This window comes from Sceloporus occidentalis, unplaced genomic scaffold (genome assembly GCF_023333645.1).
Source record: "Sceloporus occidentalis isolate IW3139 unplaced genomic scaffold, rSceOcc1.0.p SCAF_82, whole genome shotgun sequence".
In the NCBI taxonomy this organism is placed as follows: domain Eukaryota; kingdom Metazoa; phylum Chordata; class Lepidosauria; order Squamata; family Phrynosomatidae; genus Sceloporus; species Sceloporus occidentalis.
This window is the reverse complement of record NW_028317062.1, coordinates 741,919-764,063: the sequence shown is the minus strand read 5'-3', so window position 1 is coordinate 764,063 and position 22,145 is coordinate 741,919. Positions and strand designations below refer to the sequence as shown.

General features: G+C 38.7%; 1 protein-coding gene across 2 annotated transcripts in view; it reads right to left on the bottom strand.

The window, feature by feature from the left end:
- The window catches only part of LOC149285217 (kinesin heavy chain-like), a 60,641-nt gene extending 39,260 nt beyond the window's left edge, over nt 1–21,381 (bottom strand). For both annotated transcript variants that reach the window (XM_089495574.1, XM_089495575.1), the window contains exon 1: nt 21,256–21,381. In XM_089495574.1, the coding sequence (XP_089351700.1) occupies nt 21,256–21,381 (126 nt within the window). The remainder of the gene's footprint in view (nt 1–21,255) is intronic.
- Nucleotides 21,382–22,145: the final 764 nt, after the last annotated feature.

Below are 22,145 nucleotides of genomic sequence, written 5' to 3'. Positions count from 1 at the left end.
GTGGAGAGCACCATATCTAGCACCCATGGAGAGCACCATATATAGTACCGGTGGAGAGCACCATATCTAGCACCAGTGGAGAGCTAATGCATTACGCCCACATGGCCTTTTTCCATGCTGCTCATCTTAACAATATATTTTATTTTATTTATTTTGTATTAATTTGCATTGTATCTCATAATGGACCACCTCCGTTATAAGATACAATGCAAATTAAGGCCAAGTAATTGACAAATTAAGCTTGTGTGTACAGTAGTTGCAGGCAAAAACGGTTTATAAGGGGGCCCAACCAAAAACAGTCCAGTACATTTGGGGCAAACAGAATATGTAGTTAGTTTCATTTGGAATCTCAATTTTGGAATATTGTATGGCTTGTGCAATATTTTTTGAAACATCTTGCTTTAGGATCTGGAGACCAGTAAATTCGATAATCCACTATTTCTTGTTGTGAAATGGCACAAAAGTGTTTTAGCCTGCTCTTTGCCAGTCCACCATCCACAGGGCACCAGCATTTAACTGGCAGTTCTAGGCAGCAGGTGAATAAAGAGTGGAGGTTATGAACCAGGTGACTGATGCAAATATAAAAAAAATAGTAGTAGTTGTTATGGATCACAGCATCCTACAATACATTTTATGGAAAAAGCGCCAGCAGATTCTGTAGCACTGTTACAGTAGAAGAGTACAAATTAAGTCAAAATTGATAGTATATTATTTTAATATAACACACTTTAAGACATAATGGTACAGAAGCAGAAGAGGTCCTTGCCATTGCAAGCTTACAATCTATGAATAGTTATTGTGCCAGGGGTTAATACCGATACAACACAGGAAGTAGGACGGCCACATGTCCCAGACTGCCCGGGGCAGTGCCGCAATGGGACGTTAAATCCCGGGTCCCAGGCAGCCTCAATTCCGGAATGAGGAGTCTGAGTGGAGGAGGTCTCAGCCAATCAGGAGAGACTTTTCAACTCTCCTGATTGCCTGAGAGTTCAGAAGCCTCTCCTGATAGGAGTCCCTCCTTCACACCAACTCAGAGTAAGCTGCAGCCAGCACCAGGCATGCTTGACTATGTGTGACTGTGTTTGTCAGTTTGTCACAGTGTTTGTGTGACTGTTTGTCTGTTTGTGTGACTGTGTTTGTTACTGTGTTTGTCTGTTTCTCACTGTGTTTGTTTGTGTGACTGTGTGTGTAATGTCTGGTAATAGAGTAGTTAATTATCTGAATCTACTCATGCGTTAACATTCTATATCTATTCATGTCTCTAATGAGTGTATGTATATTATTAAATCTGAAATCAACATGGTTTCCAAGGCTTCTTAATAATTAATATATAATACTATATGTATAGCACATATGTATATAATATATACTGTATCCATATACATATATAAATAAATAATATAATACGGCTTAAACCATTTGCATGTATATATATATATATATATATATATATATATATATATATACACACCCCTGTGTGTAATCTCATCTGCTTCATAGTGTGTCTCTGAATGGCAGAAAAAAATGTGGTCACCCTAACAGGAAGAGGTTTTATTTTGGATGGGTATAAATAAAAATCAGTGTGATAATGTTGTGTAGTGGAGAAGGGGTTACTCGTTGCAGATCCATCTTCATAGTAATAAGGGAATTACGTGTCACCATCTGCAAGGAATCTAGGTTTTCATCATCATAGCCTGTTGTCATGGCAACAACATCCCACAAGAAAAAGCTATTATGCTAATGTAACCAGGAACTAAGACTAAACCTTACCCATCTACTTGTATATGTTATAAATTAACAGAAATGATGCACTTATGCGTCTCCTGGTGCAATGATTTGAGCTCGTGATTACACAAATCAAGCACTTTCACACGCAAATCAAGCAAAAACACTTTAAGATGGATGCTTGTGAAAATTTATAAGATGGCTTCAAGATGCCCTTGTTTCATATCTCTCACCTTTCAATGCAGTTCAAAAAAAATCCTGGTTAAGGAGACATTACTTAGAAAAATCCATTGATAGAAGACATTAGCTAAATTTAGATCTCCCCTCAGGAAAATGTATAGCCGTGATCCTTCCCATTTTCTTTGCGTGGAATCAAGTCTTTGGAACCAGATGATTTCATACACAGTGTACCCACATTGGTTTTGCGCTCCTGGAACGCGTCCTTACTTTGTTTTATTGCTTCCCTGACAGTTGCGTCTTTATAATATGTTACAGACTGATGTGTAAATGATTGTTGGTGCCATGATGCAACATGGTAGAGTACCAACAAATTGAGTGTTTATGATGTTGATTGCACAAATGATATGCCTGTTTATACATGGTGGAGCCGTGGATGTTTGTGTTCTGCCCCCCAACTTATGCCCTTGGTGAATCAGGATTCTGGGGGTGGTGAAGCTTGGGAGGTGGCGCTACAGCATCGCTACTCTGCATGATGCCCCAGACACCAGAGAATCACATTAGAATGGAGCACGCGTGAAATGCAGGACAGAGGTAGAGCTCAGTGGGACAAAGTGGCAAAACTGGGACCGTTGGGGTGCATGCTTGTGTAGTCTTTTTTGCTGGCCTGACCTTAAAATATCATATGTGTGGAAACCCTTCTGTGTGAAAAAAGGAGTTAGGATGTTGGCATGGACACATTGTTAGCACAAGGCAGTCACAGGGTTTTACCACAGCATTCAAAGATGGAGGATGGTGTCCTGAAAAACACACACAAAATTCAGTACTCAAGTTACTACCAAAGTGGTATTTCATAAGTGTGCAATAGTGGCTTATACCCATCACTAACCTAATCGAAGTAACAGATTTGTTACTCATTTTTACCAAACAAAAATATTACTTGCTTAAAAATGACCCCATAACTCTGAAGAAGGTGTAGGGGAGCTCCAGGTCCAGGGCATGTTATAAACAAACATATTTCCAATGTTCTTTTCATGAACAACTGTAATAAACTTATCCTTATCCGGCTTTTCCTACAAATCTTACCTTCTTCCAAAATCCTAAAGAAGTTACTTTTTGGAGATAACCTTTGATTAAGGTGTACAGAGTGGATACTTCATTTAAAGCAGAATCCACTTACATTCCAAATAAAAGAATTATGATCTATTTTAATTTAGATCCTAAATTATAACATTCTGTTGCCGTTATTTTTTTGTTAAATTAAGATTATCTTCAGCAAATAATCTGTTATGTAAGTAAACCAAATTAATAGTCAAGTATACAACTTGCAGGAAGGAGATGAAAAGCTGTCAGGGATTTATTCTGTTCTGTGTCTGTCAATGCCAAATTCCAGTGACCGAGTTCTAAATCTCATGGCAATTCAATTTAAAAGTCTAAGCAGGCTTGCTTTCCAAACTATGAGCAAAGCGAGGAGCAAGCATGCAGGTCTTCACCGATCTTCCATGTGAATGGTAGTATTTCACAATTATGTCCACATACTAGATACAAACTAAGATAAATATGGTGTCAGGGCCGGCCCAGGGCAAAATGCCGCCCCCCCCCTTATCTACCCTTCCTCTCCCTCCGCCCCCCCCCTTGTACTTACCTTTCAGCAGTCCTGCAGCGAGTCTCCCTGTTCGGTCTCGGTGCCGGCTTGTAATGCTGAGCGCCGGAAAAAAAGTGCGGCCCCTTCAAAAGTGCCGCCTGGAGCGGTTGCCCCACTCGGCTCCATTGTCGGGCCGACCCTGTATGGTGTATATGTCTGTATCCCTAAAAGATGTACATATGTAAATGAGATTGCTGAACAAAAGCTTACCATCTGCAGAACCTCAAATGACCAGAACCTAACCAGAAGGAAACTGTTCACTGGGATATCGACCACTAGCCCAGCCATGAAATTCAATGTTTTGGCCATATGTTGACATGTATAGACCAGCAAGAAAAAGTGGTTATGTCCCAGTGCCTCCCTTTACACCTAGCAGCAACAATTAGAGTGTGTTATAGTTATAAAACAGAAAAGAATCAGTGCAAAATAGAAAACAAGATGTTTTTTTACACTAACATGCACCAGTGTATATAAGATGAAAAAAGAACAACCGTGTGTAATATTGTCTGCATTGAATAATTATACTAGTGTCATTATTATACTTGGCATTGAGTTCTGTTTCCTACATTTCTGGATCCCTTCGAAGGTGATGCGTTTTTTGGTGCAGTTTGCCATCTCCCTAAAATATCTACAGCTCCATCCTTGCACCTCTATGACACATCTGCAGTCCTTTGGGACTATGCACATTTTAATGGAACTACAATACTGATTGAGCCTTCCAAACAGCCTATAGATTTATTCTTGGCAACAAATACAGTTAGATTAATTGTCAAATTAACCAAACCCATTATTTATAGCATGTTTTGTTTCGTACATATCATCCCAAATATTATTTCCTTTTTACACTGCGTACGTTAGAACACAATGTATGTCTGTTAGACTTTTTTGTTTCTTGGTTATGGGGACTGTGGGGTTGTTTAGAACATTCAATTGATATGTGATCTGAAAAGATCTGAAAATAAATAGATATTACAAGAAAGCTGATATATAAAAGTTCTAGGGGTGGTACCTGGATAAAATAATAACTCGTATGGTGCTCAGATAGTACGTGGACTACAGTCTTGGTCAGGGCTTCATAGAGTATATGGAGAATACAAAAATAACGCATCTGAGAAGCACTTGAACAAATGTTCAAGCCATAGAGGAAAACTTGACATTTTTTGAAAACTGTATTTTATTCTCAAATTAACCTGCTGTGAAAATATCAACATTTAAGAAACGTAATGCATCAAAATAACCATTTCAAATAGTTTTATTGGCTCTGTTCTCCCACTGTAATGCGTTAGTTTATTGGATTCCTAACCTTAATACTTGGGTGACTGACGTACATTGTAAGTAACAACTCACTCAAACAAGTACCTTTTAATTTAGTTAACTGATCAGTTCAAGCCCTCGGGAAAAGAAATATTATGAAATCCGTCATGAATCTTGGGTTTTACAAGCATTGAATTTTACTTGCTATAAAGTGTATAATGTTGCAAGATTTCCATAGTGTTACAAGAGTCCTTGTTCCCTTTAAATACAATGTGAAAAATCAGACATACTGATTATTTGCTCGATTATGAGACGACCCCCCAAAATCTGAATATTAATTTATGAAAAAAAGAAAAAGCCTGAATATAAGACGACCCTATAGGAAAAAAGTTTAACCATTAAATGTTAATTCATGTAAACTATGTGAACAATTTTTTTTTAATAAAAGCTATGATTGAGAAAAATATTTTTGTTTTATTTTTCAACCTGCCACGCCAGTTATGCACATCTGCCCCAGGCTTGCCACTCTGCCCCAGAAATGCCTTATACCCCCTATATGCCACTGTGCCCCATGATATGCCTTTTAACCCTCTATATGCCACTGTGCCCCATGATATGCCACTCTGGCATTTAGGGGGTTAAAAGGCATATTATGGGGTAGAGTGGCATATAGGGAGGTATAAGGCATTTCAGGAGGCAGAGTGGCGTATAGAGGGTTAAAAGGCATTTCTGGAGGCAGTGGCATTAAGGGGGTTAAAAGGCATTTCATAGAGCACTCTGCCTCCAGAAATGCCTTATGCCCCCCATTTAACACCCCCCTCCCTCCTCCAAACTTACCGGTGCTTTTGACTCCCGGTGTGTTGTCCGGGCAGCGTGTACAGCTCTATGCGATTCGCGTAGACAACTTCCGCTGCAGCCGGAAGGAGGTGCGGTTAGCAGCGGGGGTTGTCTGCGTCCTTCGCGCAGACCTTCCCTGGCTGTCAGAGTTCCCCGGCCGCCCCGGGGCGGGGAACTGATCTCTGCCAGCCGTGGAAGGTCTGTGCGATGGACGCAGACAACCCCCGCTGCTAACCGCACCTCCTCCCGGCTGCAGTCTACATTCTGCCCGGACTAAGCACCGGGGACTCAGAAGCACCGGTAACTTGGGGGGAGGGGCATAACACAGGAGGATCCAGGTCCCCTGCATCGCTCCAGGAGATCTGGATCTTAGTCTCATAGTCAGACCTATTTGAGGTCTGATTATAAGACGACCCCGATTATAAGACGAGGGGTATTTTTCAGGAAAAAACCTCGTCTTATAATCGAGCAAATACCGTAAGTGCCAATAAGTTTTCCATAGAGGATGTTTTCAGAGCGTTTTTGATATTTTCATACAAGGAAAATCTGAAAGAACAGGGATGGGAATTCCAGAAAAGGGGTACTGCACGGGTGAAATTGAGGATCACCAACAGATAGAGGAACAAATTCCAGTGAAGGATACACTGAGAGGTGAGATTTGAACCGGAAAAGAGTTACAGATGCCATGAGCATGAAGGGTTTGTAGAAGAAGGGGGTGGTCTACTGTGTCAAAGGCTGCAGAGAGGTCCAAACGTGAGAAAAGGCCTTTTGTTTTAGCGATATGGAGGTTGTTAGTAATTTTAATCAGTATGGTCTTAGTGGAATGCTGTGAATGGAAGCAGTTTGGATGTTAAGTGGAGAAGGGAAACTAGATGGTAACTTGATGGGGATGTGTGATCAAGCAACGGTTTCTTTAGGATGGGTGAGATAATAGCATGTTTAAATGAGGATGGGCATACACCAGAGGAAAGAGATATAGATTAAAGATATTGGTTAGGGTTGAGGTAAGGACATCAGAAAGGGGTGATATGAGTGAGGTGTGAGGACGAGAGAACCTCAGAAACTTTAGTAGGGGTGACTGGACTGAATCCGTTGAGGGTGGCTTGTGGCCAGGAGGAAGGTGGAGGTACCATATGATTGACACGATGGGGGAGGATGTTATCCCTGATGGTGTCAATTTTGTTTTTAAAATAGGTGGCAAGTTCTTGGGCAAAGAAGTTGGAAGGTGAGGGAGGTGTTGGGGGACAGAGGAAGGTGCTGAATGTGGAGAACAGATGTTAAGGTTATGGAAGAGGAAAGAGATTAATTAAGTAAAATAGGTTTGTTTGGCAAGATGGAGGGCCGGTGTATAGTAATAAAGCATACATCTGGAATGTCTTCTGGTGAGCTAGAGCTCCTCCGTGAACGCTCAGCAGTAGTGAAAACTGATCTGTGTGGAATGCCATGGCAGAGGTGGACGGCGTGATAGGCAGCACACAGTTACAGGAGTGACCATATCTAGGACTGAGCCTGGTGTATGCTTTTATATATATATATATATATATATATATATATATATATATATATATGCATTATTTCAGAGTGACAATTGACTTGCCAGCACATGTGAAATCAATAGTGAAATTGTCTATGAAAGTTTTGATGGTGCCAGCAGCTCAATGAGTGCCTTTTATGTAGAAATTGATCACAGCTACATTAGCACTCAATCTTCTAGATATGATTTATACTTTAAAAAGGGAGACTTGTCTGATTTCTGTATTGTCTTAAGAAAAAAAAACAAATTAAGGACAGTATAGAGATTTGGTCTTAAAGTCTCTTAAATGTAATAAAACTTAATTTATGATTGAACTTCCCTCAAGCTAAACATATATATTGAACATGACATTTCTGACAACGTATATGAATTCGTTCCAGCATTTTGACATCGCTCATCAGCTAAATACCCCCAAAACATTTTATGCAGTCAATGAGGAAACATTTTGATGTGGCTGGGGTGGCTTTACAAAGTGACTTTGTTTCAAATCCACTTATTATGTAACTCAGTATGGTATATAGAAGAAGGATATAATGTTTCCATTTACACATTTTATTGTAAGCACATTTTCTAATGGGCAAAAAGATTTGGTCTCAGATACGTAGCTTGCTCAAAAGGGTTGGAGCACCATGTGTGTAGTAGGATTTTGGGATCTCCTCTCTATGATTGCTACATGCCCAGAGACACTGTACATAGGGGCAGAGCACACAGTACTGGGAATCTGGCAGTATAGGCTCAGTGATGTCATTTCTTTATGTAGTACTGAACCCCTTGGTTCTTTTTCAATGTGAAACTTATGGGGTTCAGGATTTCCTCTTCATTGGTAGCAGTCAAATTCTTAACCACAAATTTCCGCGTCATGAGATCCTTATAACACTAGCGTTGGGGGGATTTACGTCTGAAAAGATTGTTCAATAAAATCAGAGAAAACATTCTGACATAAAATCAAAACACAGAACACATTGAAGCTGGCTAACAACCCTCCTAGACTACTCCAGTTAAAAAGGACAATATATGGTTAAATGCCCATATGAAAAAAATATTAGCCACCCCTTCCACGGGACCATTTAGCCTATCTATTCTACCCATTTTCTTCTCTGTAAACATGGTTTAATTTCTCAATTTACAATTTGAATAGGAAAGGTTGACAAGGCCCTATTTCCAAGATTGTTTACTTGTAACCACACATGTCCTTACAAATAACACATACATTTGTACAATCCATCTGCTCTTTATACATTAAATATATAAGGAGGGGATACATAATCCTGCATTTTAGACAGTACTACACTAAATTTAGTAATCAAAAACTGCTTAATTATCATCCATTAACTGCATTTGCTAGTGAGACTTGCTTTTTAAAAGGTTTCAATTATACAACTGAAAAAGAGACCTCTGAGGTCCCAAAAGTTTATGTAACATTACATATTTCTCTATTTTTCTCTAACAACTGAAACTAGCAATTACAACTAAATTTGAAGTTTAGTTTCTGATCACCACATGCTGGTTGATCCCATGTTAAAGCACTAGTTTTGTTGCTACAGCCAGTACTATTTTTGTTAGCTATGGGTAAAAGAACATTCAAGGACAAATTGAGGAGGATAAAAATGTTCTCACTGTGAAACAATTGGACTCTAGCTGCGGAAGCCATTAGCAGTTCACTCCAGAATCCATTGTGTATTTTATTGTGCCACAAAATAAATAACTTTGCAGACACTAAAACCTGGCATTTAACTTCATGTATAGGACAACAAATGTATTTGTATTTTATATTTTACACTCGCACTCTTCATATGCAGTATAATTCTATTTCTCCCTATGTACTTTTTTCTATTCACCACCATATGACCACAATTGTGGGGGTTTTTTGTATCATGCGGTCTAACCATTGTTAATTAGAAAGTAATTAAAGGCCATTTTATAATTTTATACCACAAAATATATTTTTTTTCAAATATAAATTTGAAAAAAACTCTACATGCAACCCAGGGTATTTCACTAGGAACATGTAGACACTTATCATGCAACAATTTGGTCACCAATCTCTGGCAAAGGGAGCCATAACATGAATTTTTCCACCATTTTGTCTCCTTTTTTCTTAGGATTGTTTGCACATATTACATGCAACTGCACATTATACACCGTGCCCCAATTTGTATTTTTTTCTACACTTGGATTAAAGTTGGTCTGTGATTTTAAATTTTTGAGAGTTTAAGGCCCAATTTATATGAAAACATAGTGATTTTTTTTAAAGTACCTGCTTAACCCCTTAAGGACCGGGCTCATTTTTCGTTTTGTACCCTGTGGGACCGAGGCTGTTTTGACACTTTTGTGGTGCTTGTGTTCAGCTGTAATTTTCTCCTCACCCATTTAGTGTACCCACATAAGTTATATATTGGTTTTTTCAGGACAAGATGGGCTTTCTTCAGATACCATTATTTTGATCGTATCATCTTATTTACTATAAAAAAAATTAAAAAAACATGGTGAAAAATTGAAAAAAAACCACATTTTATGACTTTTATTTGAAAAATCTTTTACTCACCTAAAAAAGCAAGTAAAAAAACTAGCTAAATAGATTCTACTACTTGTCCTGAGTTTAGAAATACCCAATGTTTTTATGTTTTTTTGCTGTTTTTTGTAAGTTATAGGGCAATAAGTACAAGCAGCGTTTTATGATTTCCAAATCTTTTTTAACAAATCTGGTCAGTCTGCCTCCATCTCCTCTTTGGAACATCTTTGAAGCCGGTTAACTCAATTTAACCCATTCAAACCATATATTTTTGAAAACTAGACACCCCAGGGTATTCCAAATGCTGTTATTTTAACCCTTTCCATGCACCAATTATACAACTACACTTTGTCAAACTTTGTAATGGTAATTTTTTTTATTTTTTTTTCCACACAAATTGTACTTTAGTTATAGATATACAGGTGCTGGTATATGTCACTGTCAAACAACACCCCAATATGTGTTCAGCAACATCTCCTGAGTACAGCGATACCCCACATGCATGGGTTTGTCAGATTGTTTGGCTGGTAAAAGGCTACTTTCGGGGCATGCGTAATTCAGGTGGTCATTTGGTCATTCTGCCTCCATCTCCTCTTTGGAATATCTTTGAAGCCGGTTAACTCAATTTAACCCATTCAAACCATATATTTTTGAAAACTAGACTCCCCAGGGTATTCCAAATGCTGTTATTTTAACCCTTTCCATGCACCAATTATAGAACTACACTTTGTCAAACTTTGTAATAGTAATTTTTTTTATTTTTTTTTCACACAAATTGTACTTTAGTTATAGATATACAGGTCCTGGTATATGCCACTGTCAAACAACACGCTAATGTGTGTTCAGGAACATCTCCTGAGTGCAGTGATACCCGACATGCATGGGTTTGTCGGGTTGTTTCAGATTTAAAATGCCACATTTGGGAAGTGCGCTTTTTTTCTCCATTTTGGTCAGTCTGTACCTATGCCCTATCTTTGTGCTCGGCCACTCCAATTTACCCCATCAGCCATTTTTTTATATATTAGACACCCCTTGGGTATTTGAAGTGCTTTTATTTTAACTCTTTGTTGAGATTTTTGAGAAATTTTAGCACTTGCTCAAAATAATAAACTTTATTTTTTAATTTTATTTTATTTTTTTTATACTTTTTTTATATTTTTTTTTACACATTTTGCTGGTACTGGATGGTTCATCTAGTGACATCACTGCATAATTATTTTTAAATGTTAGCACATTTTTTTTTAATTTTTTTTCCCATTTTTTATTTATTTTTATTTTTTTTTAATATTTTACTAATCACATAGTGATTAGAAAGCTGGGCTCCATTGACTTGCATGGTTGAATGCAGTACCTGTATTCAACCAGCAAGTGGAGCCAGTTCTCTAAAGGGTCTGGAGACCCTCTAGCGAACTTTTTCGTCTTTATTGTTTTATTTCCCGGGCCGCCGCCATCTTGCTTGATGGCGAAGATCACCGGCAGCGGCGGCTGTGACCGCTCTCCGGAGCGGTCACAGCCCACCCAGAGGTAAGTGTTTGGTGTCGCTGGATGCCTCCTGATCGAGGCATTCCAGCGACACCATTTAAGTTTTTTAAAACCGCTTTTAAAACGGGCGTCCGCCGCCATACAATGTATGGCGGCTGTTGACGCCCCGGGGAGGGGCCAGACATGGCCCCCGATGCCGATCTCGGCCTTGCTGAATGCCTCGACATCGAGGCATTGCAGCAAGGCCGTTTAAGCGAAGAAAGTGATCCTTGATCACTTTCTAAGCTTATTTAATTTTTTGACGGTTCAGGACCGTCAAAGGTCATTTAGTGACCTTCTTGTTATGACGGTCCTGAACCGGCAAAGGTCGCGAAGGGGTTAATAGGGGTTTGTCCAACCTTGTTTTGGAAACAAATGGAGCAATTGATGCAGGACCCGGTGCTCTGAGGGCCCTGCTGCAATTGGTCCGTGTGCTCTGGCGTTAATCTGGCCCTGCTCCTTTGACACAAACACTGTAGTTCGATTTAGGTACTGGCATCAATGATGTGCGGAACGAAGTATATGACACCAAATGTACATATCTGCACAAGAATTAGTCCTAGAGCAAGCCATATGGGGAATCTAGGCAGCTGATGTACCATACTGGTAGAGCGTGCCATATCAAGACATTTTGTGTCACTAATATTAAAATGTATTTTAAAAAGAATCAAAATAAACTAGACTGTTCCTTTAAAGATAACACCCAGCTAGTGATTCATGTGCCCCATTAGTATACCTGGGAACTCTCCGGTCCCCGCCCATTTTTCCTTTAAATGGGGGTGTTTCCCGCCGCCGTCAGGGGGAACGCCCATTAATGTCAGTGGGAACGCCCACCAACATCAGCAGGACCGCCCACCGATATTAGCTGGACGGCCCACTGACGTCAGCGGGACCGCGCGCTGACGTCAGTGTGCAGTCCTGGCCGCGTCCCGCAAGGAAAGGCTCTGGGTAGCCGGAGCCCAGACGTTCCCAGGTATGCCCATTAGTATGCATTAGATTAAAGAGCTTGGGGCATCAATGCGTAAACTAGGAACCTAAACCTTTAACACTTCTAGGAGAGTACCCTGTATTTGCTAGATCAAAATGAAGGTCCTGGATCAGCTTGAGTCTGTGCTTTAAGTACCTGTTCACTTCATCCCCCTCAACTGTCCTGTTTTGTATAAGACAGACCCAATTTGCACTGGCACTGGCCTTCATAGACCTCCCCTTCCCTGCTTTAGACACTGGTGATCGGTGGCCGGCTGGAGGAGATCAGCAAATCTTTACTGACTAACCTTAAACTTATGCTTTCGTATTCGGGAGAACATGAAAACTAATGTAGGTAAGTACGTCATTGTAGGTAAATTGCAAATCATAGGCAAGTATGTAAAATTGGTCTCAAATTCCCTATTCAACTTCTACTACGCGTTCATTTATTGATTACATCTCAGCATTTCCATGGCATGAAACGAATATGTAGAACAAAGATGTTTTTCCTCCTGAAGATGAACATGAAGACTTCGCTGGTGCCCAAGTCTAATTTACCGTACAGACCCCAGGCAATGCTCTCACATGACTGACCTATAAAAAACCGAGAGCAGCAAAATGAGTGTTCTGCTTAAATAAATAGCAGGGTGCGAGTAAGAGCTCTTCGTTTCTACTAATGATCTATTTAATTCTACAATGAAATATTGGAGGATAAGACTCAACTGGACACATCTGTGCAACAATTTACCGTAATTGTACGGGATTAAGGTTTCTCTGAAGCTCTGAACTTTAATCCAGAAATAAGAATCATCTGCTCTGTTGTGCTCTGCCGCAGAGACCGTGGAAAACCAGTGGAAATAAATAGATAAATGCATATCACCTTGGAGCTACATATAATCATCCTATAGGGACCGAGCTGCCCAGAATGCAGAATCCTTTCTTTCTGCCTCGAATCCCTGAATTCTATCACATATCTGTCTTCCCAGCTCATCCCTACAGGGGTAAGTTTGCTGTACCTTCCCACCCAGTAGCATTACTACATTTTATTACTGCGCTGTGACCTAATTTACAATTTGCACACAGGAACAACCCAATCACTTGTGGATTAAAGTTTAATCACAGATTATTTTAAATTGTGAGTCAGAAAATACATTTTTGGGGGGTTTCTGAGGCCCAATTAATATGATGACATAGTAGCTTAACTGGTGTGTCAAACCTCACTTTAGAAACACTCAACTTACTTAAGATACATCTGTAAGAATTACTTAATGTTAATGAGATAAGAAAATAATAATGTTAATGTCTGACGCTACCAAGTAGTGGGCAGAAAGGGAGCTCACTGGCTGTTGGGTTAAAACATTGCCTCCTCGCAGCTTTGGGTTAGTGTCGCTTTAATCTCCAGCAAGTAAGTGGTCATTTATTTTAAAGCAGATGACCAAAGAATCTAATTGAACTATATGGTTAGTGTGATTTGTGCCATATGAAATTATGTAGTCTGTATAGCACACTCATAAGGTTGTCATACCCCTTGAATTTATGTATTGTATTAAGCGCTCCGTGAACTGTTGGCGCTATATAAATAAAAGATAATAATAATAATAATAATAACACTGGGTGTAAAAACCTGCAACATACATCAACAACTATACCACAATACCACAACTTTGGGAATAGACATTAATGACCGTAGTTATTTTTCATACATATAGATGACATGCCTCAAATTCATCAGTGCTGTGTAGTTGCTAGATCTACTTTTTGGTTTCACTGCAAAACCATTTATACATTGGTGCAACCAAAATTTTTTACGTTTTTCCCTATTTTTCCATTTGGGGCATCATTTTACATAACCTCATTGTGCGTCAGCGGAACTTCCTAGGAATATCCAGTTCTACCCATCCTCGATATTGTAAGGTAAGTTAAGGTTTCTTGGCTATGAAAAGTCCATTTCTATATATAGTTTGCAGACAGAAAAAAATCCATAGATTCTATTTTCAAACTGTCTTTATTAGTAGTGGTCGATTTTCCGTACATAAGCTTGTATGTATTTGTCTGCTCGGGGGCATTCCGCAATTGATCGTGGGCTTACTCATTAGAATTTATGCGGCTTTACAAAGTTTTAAATTCATTATGGTACTAACCTTTACGATTTCTCATGGTAAGCATTGAGAAATGTAGCTACATGTTTAATGAAGCTGAAAAAGCCCGAGCTCATCAAATATTACCATCTCAAGTTCTAAATTTGTTCGCTGACCCAGAAAAAAAACCCACCAGACACTAGAAAAATTATGATATGCCAAAAGAGGAACAATAACTTCCATAAGTAAAATATATAAGGATTAGAAAATAATGAAAGAAATGTAAAATTACAATCATTTACAAATAGCTTACAAATAATTCTGAAAATAACTGTACATTAACTGCCGCAATGAAGATGATAGGGGCCGCTCTGGTGCTTTAAGGCCAGGGGCTGTTTGATGATCTGAGTGCAGCTGACTATTGGCTGTATGTGGCTACATGCTACCCAAACACATTCAATATGTATGGGGGTGAGAGATGAATAGTTCCCACTACCTAGAGATTTTGCAACATAACTCGACATAATTGCTTACATGGTAACACGACCTCTACTCTGTAGCCACCAACAGTCCTGTTTTGGCCAGGAGTATAATGTTCATGGACCATAAGATTATCCTAGAATGACAGACTTGCATATTTCTTTTTTCGTGAATAAGTTCCATGTTGCCCTAGTCCTGTCTCAGGGAAGAACCCCAGCACATATCTCTGTAGCCGCAGTCTATTTTACCGAGTGTTAGATTATAATCACTTGCGTATCCTTGCGTTCCCCTCGTGGCCCACATGATGCCAGGTACATCTGGTGGGAATTCTTCATATTGTATATAGGACACATGGGGAGACCAGAGATCTCCCCTGTAAACAGTCCATTGAGTAGTGGCTCCCCTGTGAGCCTCATTCACCAGAATAGATTTTAGGAAATTTAGCAAAAATAGAGCAACTTGATTACCTCATTACAAGAAGGAATAATAGAATCTTTATGACTGAAAAAGTATAAATTGGTGGAATAAACTGTTCTTACCTACTTTGAAAGGCTATATAGCTATATATTATTTCTGGTAAAAAGATTAAGAAAAACATGGATATAGCCACTAACACATAGTCTGTTGCTCCTCTGGAATTATGACATCTAAAGAAGGAACAGCTAACAGCTTGGTTCCAAGGATTTGGAGACATTTGATTTTGTGTGTATTGGAATAGAATTTCCGAGCAGTGTCGTAGTGCTTCATCTAGTACTGGGACTTGGGTTATATTACTTCGAATTGTACATTTGCTGTATCAGATCTAATTAATCTTGTATTTAATTCATTTTAATCCCATTATTCCAACCCAGTTTGATGTTGCACTATGCACATATGGATGCTCATAGATAACCTGAGAGAATGCTGTGTATTAGATATGTGTATGGTGTAGTATTACTGTTTCCTCTGCATGGAATCAGATAAGTATCATGAATCAGCCTGCTATGGAACATCAGAGTAACAGATTACGGGCACCTATTTATGCTATCGCTTCTTAGTAAAATACAGTACAGAAAAAGGTAAACATCAATATTTCCAACTAAAAGAGGCCCTCAAAGGCATGCCTGGAAACCTTCCAGGATAGGCTACCCAGAGCTTTTCCTCTTCTAGGCTATCATGTAAGTGCAGGGCAAGCAGACTTATGGATGAGCGGGCTGCCTTTAGAGGTAGGAAACTGGGGAGAGCAATAGAAGGTGTGCAGGGAGTAAGCAGAACACAAGTAGGTAGTGGACATGGCCACACATCATCCCCCTACCAAGAAACTGACTCAGAGTGCCCGGGAAGTAGGGCTTTACCCAGAGACTCTGGGTCAAACACCAGAGAATTCCAAGGCATGCTCATTATGAACCATAACCCCTGGTCTCTCTTTCTTCTTCTGATGTCCCTTTTTGTAGGAGCTCAGATTGTTTGCTGGGTATGCGAGAATGACAATGACTTGGTAAACTGTGCCCCGGACCATCCCTCTAACCATACCTCCAAAACAAAAGGGTCACTCTTTGGCCGTTTCAAATGTCATTTGAACCACACACATGGGCATGTTTACTGAGCAAGAGGCATGGCTAGCTGCACACATCATCGTGGCTCAGCCCAGATAGCAGAGAGTTGTATGAAAGTGGAAGTAGAACTGGGTGGGGAGTGGGCATAGCTGCCTTCAACTCCCATGTCCTGGAGAAAGCTTAGAGTTCCCCGGGGACCTGAGGAAGCGATGCTTCCCACCTGACTGCTCCTCTTTCACCACTGCGCTTCATACATAGCCCTCGCTGTACTGTGATCGTGAAGGTGCCATTAAATGGAATTCTAGTGGTTAAATTGACCCTTTCAGCACAGTTCACACTGATAATGATTTGATAATGGCCCAGTAATTTACTCAATTATGACAAAAACAAAAAGCCATTTGATTTGCTAGTTAATGACTATGCAGTGTCCCTTATACATGAGCTTTACAGAAGATTATCATCACTAGATCAAACTGAATGAGTACCTATATGCCTATAATGTACAATGTAACAATTGTACATTGCCAATTGACAAAGTGAGGTGAAAACAATGTGGTTGGACCATCACATCAAGCATCACATCTCAAGCAATTGTCTTTTCAGAACAGGCTCTTTTTGTGTGTGTGAAATATATGTTTAAATATACACACATTGATATGTATCGTATTCTACTATAGCTTGTTGAGATTTATAGCGTCACTAAAACCAACTGTGATGTCATTAGGATTAAATAACCATTTACTTTATTGTGTACTATAATTTATCCTTCATATTCAGGCAAAGGGACGGTAACAAAAAATAGAACAGAAATGGTGTATCTCCAGTGTACAGCTTATACAGTGCTCCGATCCTCTCAGTGCTCCGAGTCCCTCTCAGCCATTATGATCATCAGCTCTGCTCAGTAATGGATTATATTGATTTATTTCTGGCAAAGAAAAATCAAAGCTGCACAGGAGAAAGTATATCAAAGAAAAGTAATTGGCAATAGGAAAGTTTGAGTAAATACTGTTAGGTCAAGAATTGCTCCTTTGACTTGTTTTTCTATAAGGTGACCTGGGATTTTTTTTTTCCATTAATATCTTTGTAGTTAAAGAGGATTTGTTACTATCCCCAAATACTTATAAATATGCCTGTTTGATATATATATATATATATATATATATATATATATATATTATTTTTTTTTATTTTTTTTTTATTTTTTTTTAATTATTATTATTTAAAAGATTTAAAAAAAGGGTTTTCGTCATCAATATAATCAATCAATAATTCAATAATGTGCAATATAGTCTTTACAAATTGCTAAATGGCAAATGAGAAATATCAGAATGGTTTAAAGTATAACAACTATGTGAAATCTACATTAAAATGAGAGAATGGTAGCAGTGTAGCAGTGGTGCTATGGCCAAATGGACTCCTATAATTTGATGGATTTGGGCAAACCCTTTTTCTTTTTCCTTTGCCAGCTTTGACACTAATATATGTATAGGGAAAAGCTGTGACTCTCTGCTCCTTCCATTACAATAATGCACGGTCCCGGAAGGATACCATGTCATGGAAATCATCAGCATATATGCACTGTTGCTGTCCTAAAGTATCCGCGACGTTTAAAAATGTTTACAATGTTTTACTTGTTTATTTTGAGGCTGTTATATTGTTAGGTTATTTGATGGAGGATATCCCCCCCTGGCCTGATCTGAGATTTGTGACATGTACATTTCTACTGAATGGCTTAAACCTGAATTCCATGTGCTTTTAGAGGAAGAAAAACTCCACCACACTAAATGCAATAAATTATTATTCCTATATACAAATTATATATTAATAATTATAATTGTAACCATCCTCTGATTGCTATATCGTAATGAAAGTGATGTCATAAACATGGTGATGTACAATGTCAGAGGTCACTTACTGCATCATATGTTCCAAAGACCCATGTGAGAACAAATATATGAAAAGCTCAATGTAATAAAAGGTGCTTACTTAATGGCCAATTTACGGTCAATAAGTAATGGCAAACCTGCACAAAACCACTTACTACGTGGATGGGATCTGAGATCATTTTTGTAATCCTGTTTAGTATATTTTGTAAGTGGCAAAAAAATTATCATATATAATTAAAAGCAGCATTTAATAATTCATAGCAAAGTAAATCCCTTTCTCGGATCTATGGAATGAATTTATCTTTTTATCCAAAGACATTCATTGACAAAGGGGCAACTAACACTTTCATATATATATATATATATATATATATATATATATATATATATATATATATATATATATATATACATATATATATATATATATATATATATATATATATATATATATATATAAGATCATGGAGTATTGTTCCAAAATATTCTATGTCAAACATTACAGACAATGTCTTCCATTTACACAGTTTGCATCTCTCTAGACCCTTAGTAATATAAGCCTTTATGGATTATCAAGACTCTCAATGAAAAAGAAAAAAGAAGAAAAAAAAACAAAAAAAAAAGAAAATATTTTAGTATCACGATTTTGGCTTGACCTCCGGCTGCAGCTGTGATCTGTCATTATCTTCACAGCTGGGCTATTGGGCCTGAGGCTTTAAACCTTTCTCACTTGAAAGAGTCACATATACAGTCACTGGAAATGGAACCGGGTCCCAGAAGAGTTCGGTGGGAGAGGTAGTGGATCCTTTCAGCCCCTGTCCCTCCTTGAAGACTTCAGGGGTCCTTGCACACTGGTAATACGTGATAATAAAAGTGTGGTGGCACAGATGCACCGTATGATAACGGGAGCACGTGGCATGTTTATTTATGTTTATGTTAAATCACTTTAGCGGTAGTGTGTTGCAGCACCCCAGAAATCATGTTAACCGTGTAAGTCATGTGGATAGTTTAAAAACCTACAAATGATTGAACAAAAACAAAAATGTAGCTGCCACGCTGATAGGGAAAGGTACTGAGAATGTCAAATATGTAACATTGTTCTACATACACAATAATTCAAGCAAATACACATCACAACAGAAACAGTAAATGTTGAATTTTGGAACTAATTAGGATAGAGTAGACTCTATCTGGGATTATGAATCTCTAGCAGCGATATTTAGTATTCCCGATTAAATTGCCACTTCCATGTTGGCATACAGAAGGATTGCTGGTCCACTTTGCAAACTATTCTGCGTATTATATACGCACTAATATTGCACTATATATATATATATATATATATATATAACTATATATAAAACTATATATATATAACGATATTTGTTTATATATATTGTGCATATATTTATACAATATTAATATAAGCTATATGTGTTTAAGTAAATATACATATATATATCTCTCTCTATATATATAAATAACACACATGCACACATGTATGCATACATACATCCATTTAGTATATGGGAATGAACAGTTTTTCTTCATTATTTCATACCAATGCATGACAATAAAGTGGGAAGACCAGGAGTCATTAAGAAAGTACATGAAAATGAATAATGTATATTAAATATATATTTGACTTTGAAATGTATCATATTCTTTAATACATGATTCAGACTTCCATGTGTGTGTCTCTAATGTAAGCAATATATATAAAGGGTTAAGAAAATTGGAATGAAAATGATATAAAAAAGGCTACATAATCTTTAATTAAGAGCTTTTAATATATTGCATTCTGCTATGTAATCTAGACATTGAGTTTGTACGTTATCTGTTAATTCAGCCCAGATGACAGCCTACTGTCCTATAACCTTGGCTAGGTCATTTTCTTCATTGTATAATATTGGATTACAATAGGAGGGCCCTGGAAATATCCACATAATACATGCTGTGCTATCCAACAGCAAAGGAAAGAAAACAATGCAATGAACAGAAAATGTATAGGGCAATTAGTACTGGTTTTATGAATCCTCATAATCACAGAAATCCGTCTATGTATGATCCCTTACATTGATTTATCTATCTATAAGAGAAGAGGCTTTTACCTCGGAATGGTGTTGTGATATCGTTAGTCAACAGATATGATATCATAGCAAGTCATTACATGATGTCAGTATTTTAATATGGAGTGTTTCAATACTTTAAATACACTTTACGGAAATTGCAAAAAAGGTTAAAATGCCATGTAGAACATAGAATATGACAGTAAAAAAAACATCTAAACCAGTCCTTAGTCTTAGATCCAGGATAGTTTACATACCCCGTGCATGTTTACATTCCCTGCATTGATAACTAGGAGCTTTATGAAAATGTGTTTTCTTATGGATCACTATAAATAGGGGAATGGTACATGTGTGACTAGGTATACCACAATTAAAAAAATACATATGGTCTGATCTGGATATCCAGCTACAGATCATTTGATGATAAACCAGCTGGAAAAAAGACATAAAATGCACATATATACCAATAGATAGATAGGTGACATATATATATATAATCCCCTTAAATGTACATTATAGGTAGTTGCTCTGTTATCATTTTAGTGAAGCAGAATTGACTAATTCCAAAGGGAGGTAATGATTTCTTTATCATGACATAATCCGATCCCTGATCAAACATCAGCGCTGCATTCTCCAGCAGCTGCACATAAATATTCCATCAGGAAAACCAAAATAAAAACATGAAAATTTAAATAAAAAGAGAATGTCAGAAATTCTCCCTTATATCAGATCAGCTGCCTTATTGTGTGGCTCCAATCAAGAGCATAGCGCATTGCAGCCCCCCTCCCCCTAAAAGGGAATGGAGGGCCAACAGTAGCCACCAACCTACAGTGAGGGCCACAAGGAGAAGGCCTGCCACACCCTGCCTATAATGGACACGGATCATCCTGATCCAGGGAGTGGCCGGTGCTTTGTGCATCTTCCCCATCATGGTATATCTCTGATACAATGTGTAGTATGGAGCACACACTTACCTGTGACATCAAACCCCCCATTCACCGCGATCTCCTGTTACCCTCCCTGACCTGGCACTTACCCCAACGATCACAGAGTCATCTCCTTGGAACACCGGGATGAATTTGTCTCCTCTCGTTACTTCAGCTTGATTCAATGGGCGAAACCTGCACAGGACCTTGATGCTGCATTCATTGGGTTCAGCCATGATGGGGAGATGACTTCTTAAAGGATTCTAATAGAATTAGACACTAAAATGCTGAGATCCTCCTCGCCTCGATCCGTCAGAGATCCTGGGAGCAGGTGTAGTGGATCTGATCGATCACAAGATCCACTCTTCACAGACGGGGATGGAATGTGGGCAGAGATGGGAAGGACACCCTGGAGATAGGGTGGGGGTAATAATAAACACGCTGGTATATAAGGGGCTGGCTGCGGTGTCCAGCCGGGTCCGAGGTTTCATCTGCATGCAGCCAGCCTCAGTAATGGAGATGCGATCATCTGGATCGTTCCTGTAGAATGCGATGTGTGTGTGGAGAGGCTGCCGGGGGTAGGATGCTGCGCAGAGATGGAAGGAGCAGCGCTCAGTGTGCTGCAGCCTCTGCTGCTCCTCATCATCAGCGCGTCTGTACATCTCTTAAGGTCGCACGGCTTCTTAAGGTGGAATTGTCTTTGGAAGCTACAATGTAAACACAATCTAACTCCTTTGCAAATACATCTCTGTTATGAGTTAAAAGAAACAAATGGAGAGGCTACAATCCCATATATTTTCAAATAATAAATCCAAGCGTAGCTGGGTTCCAAACTGCGACACAAAAACAAATAGTTGCGCCAGCTGACACCAGCATCACACAAGGATATCCATGAATGTATAAGATTCATTTATTAAATCTCCATGGACAATAGAATCAGGAGGAGCAACAGAACGAAAACAAGAACAAAAACGCTAAACCGCTTGATGCGTTTCGTACA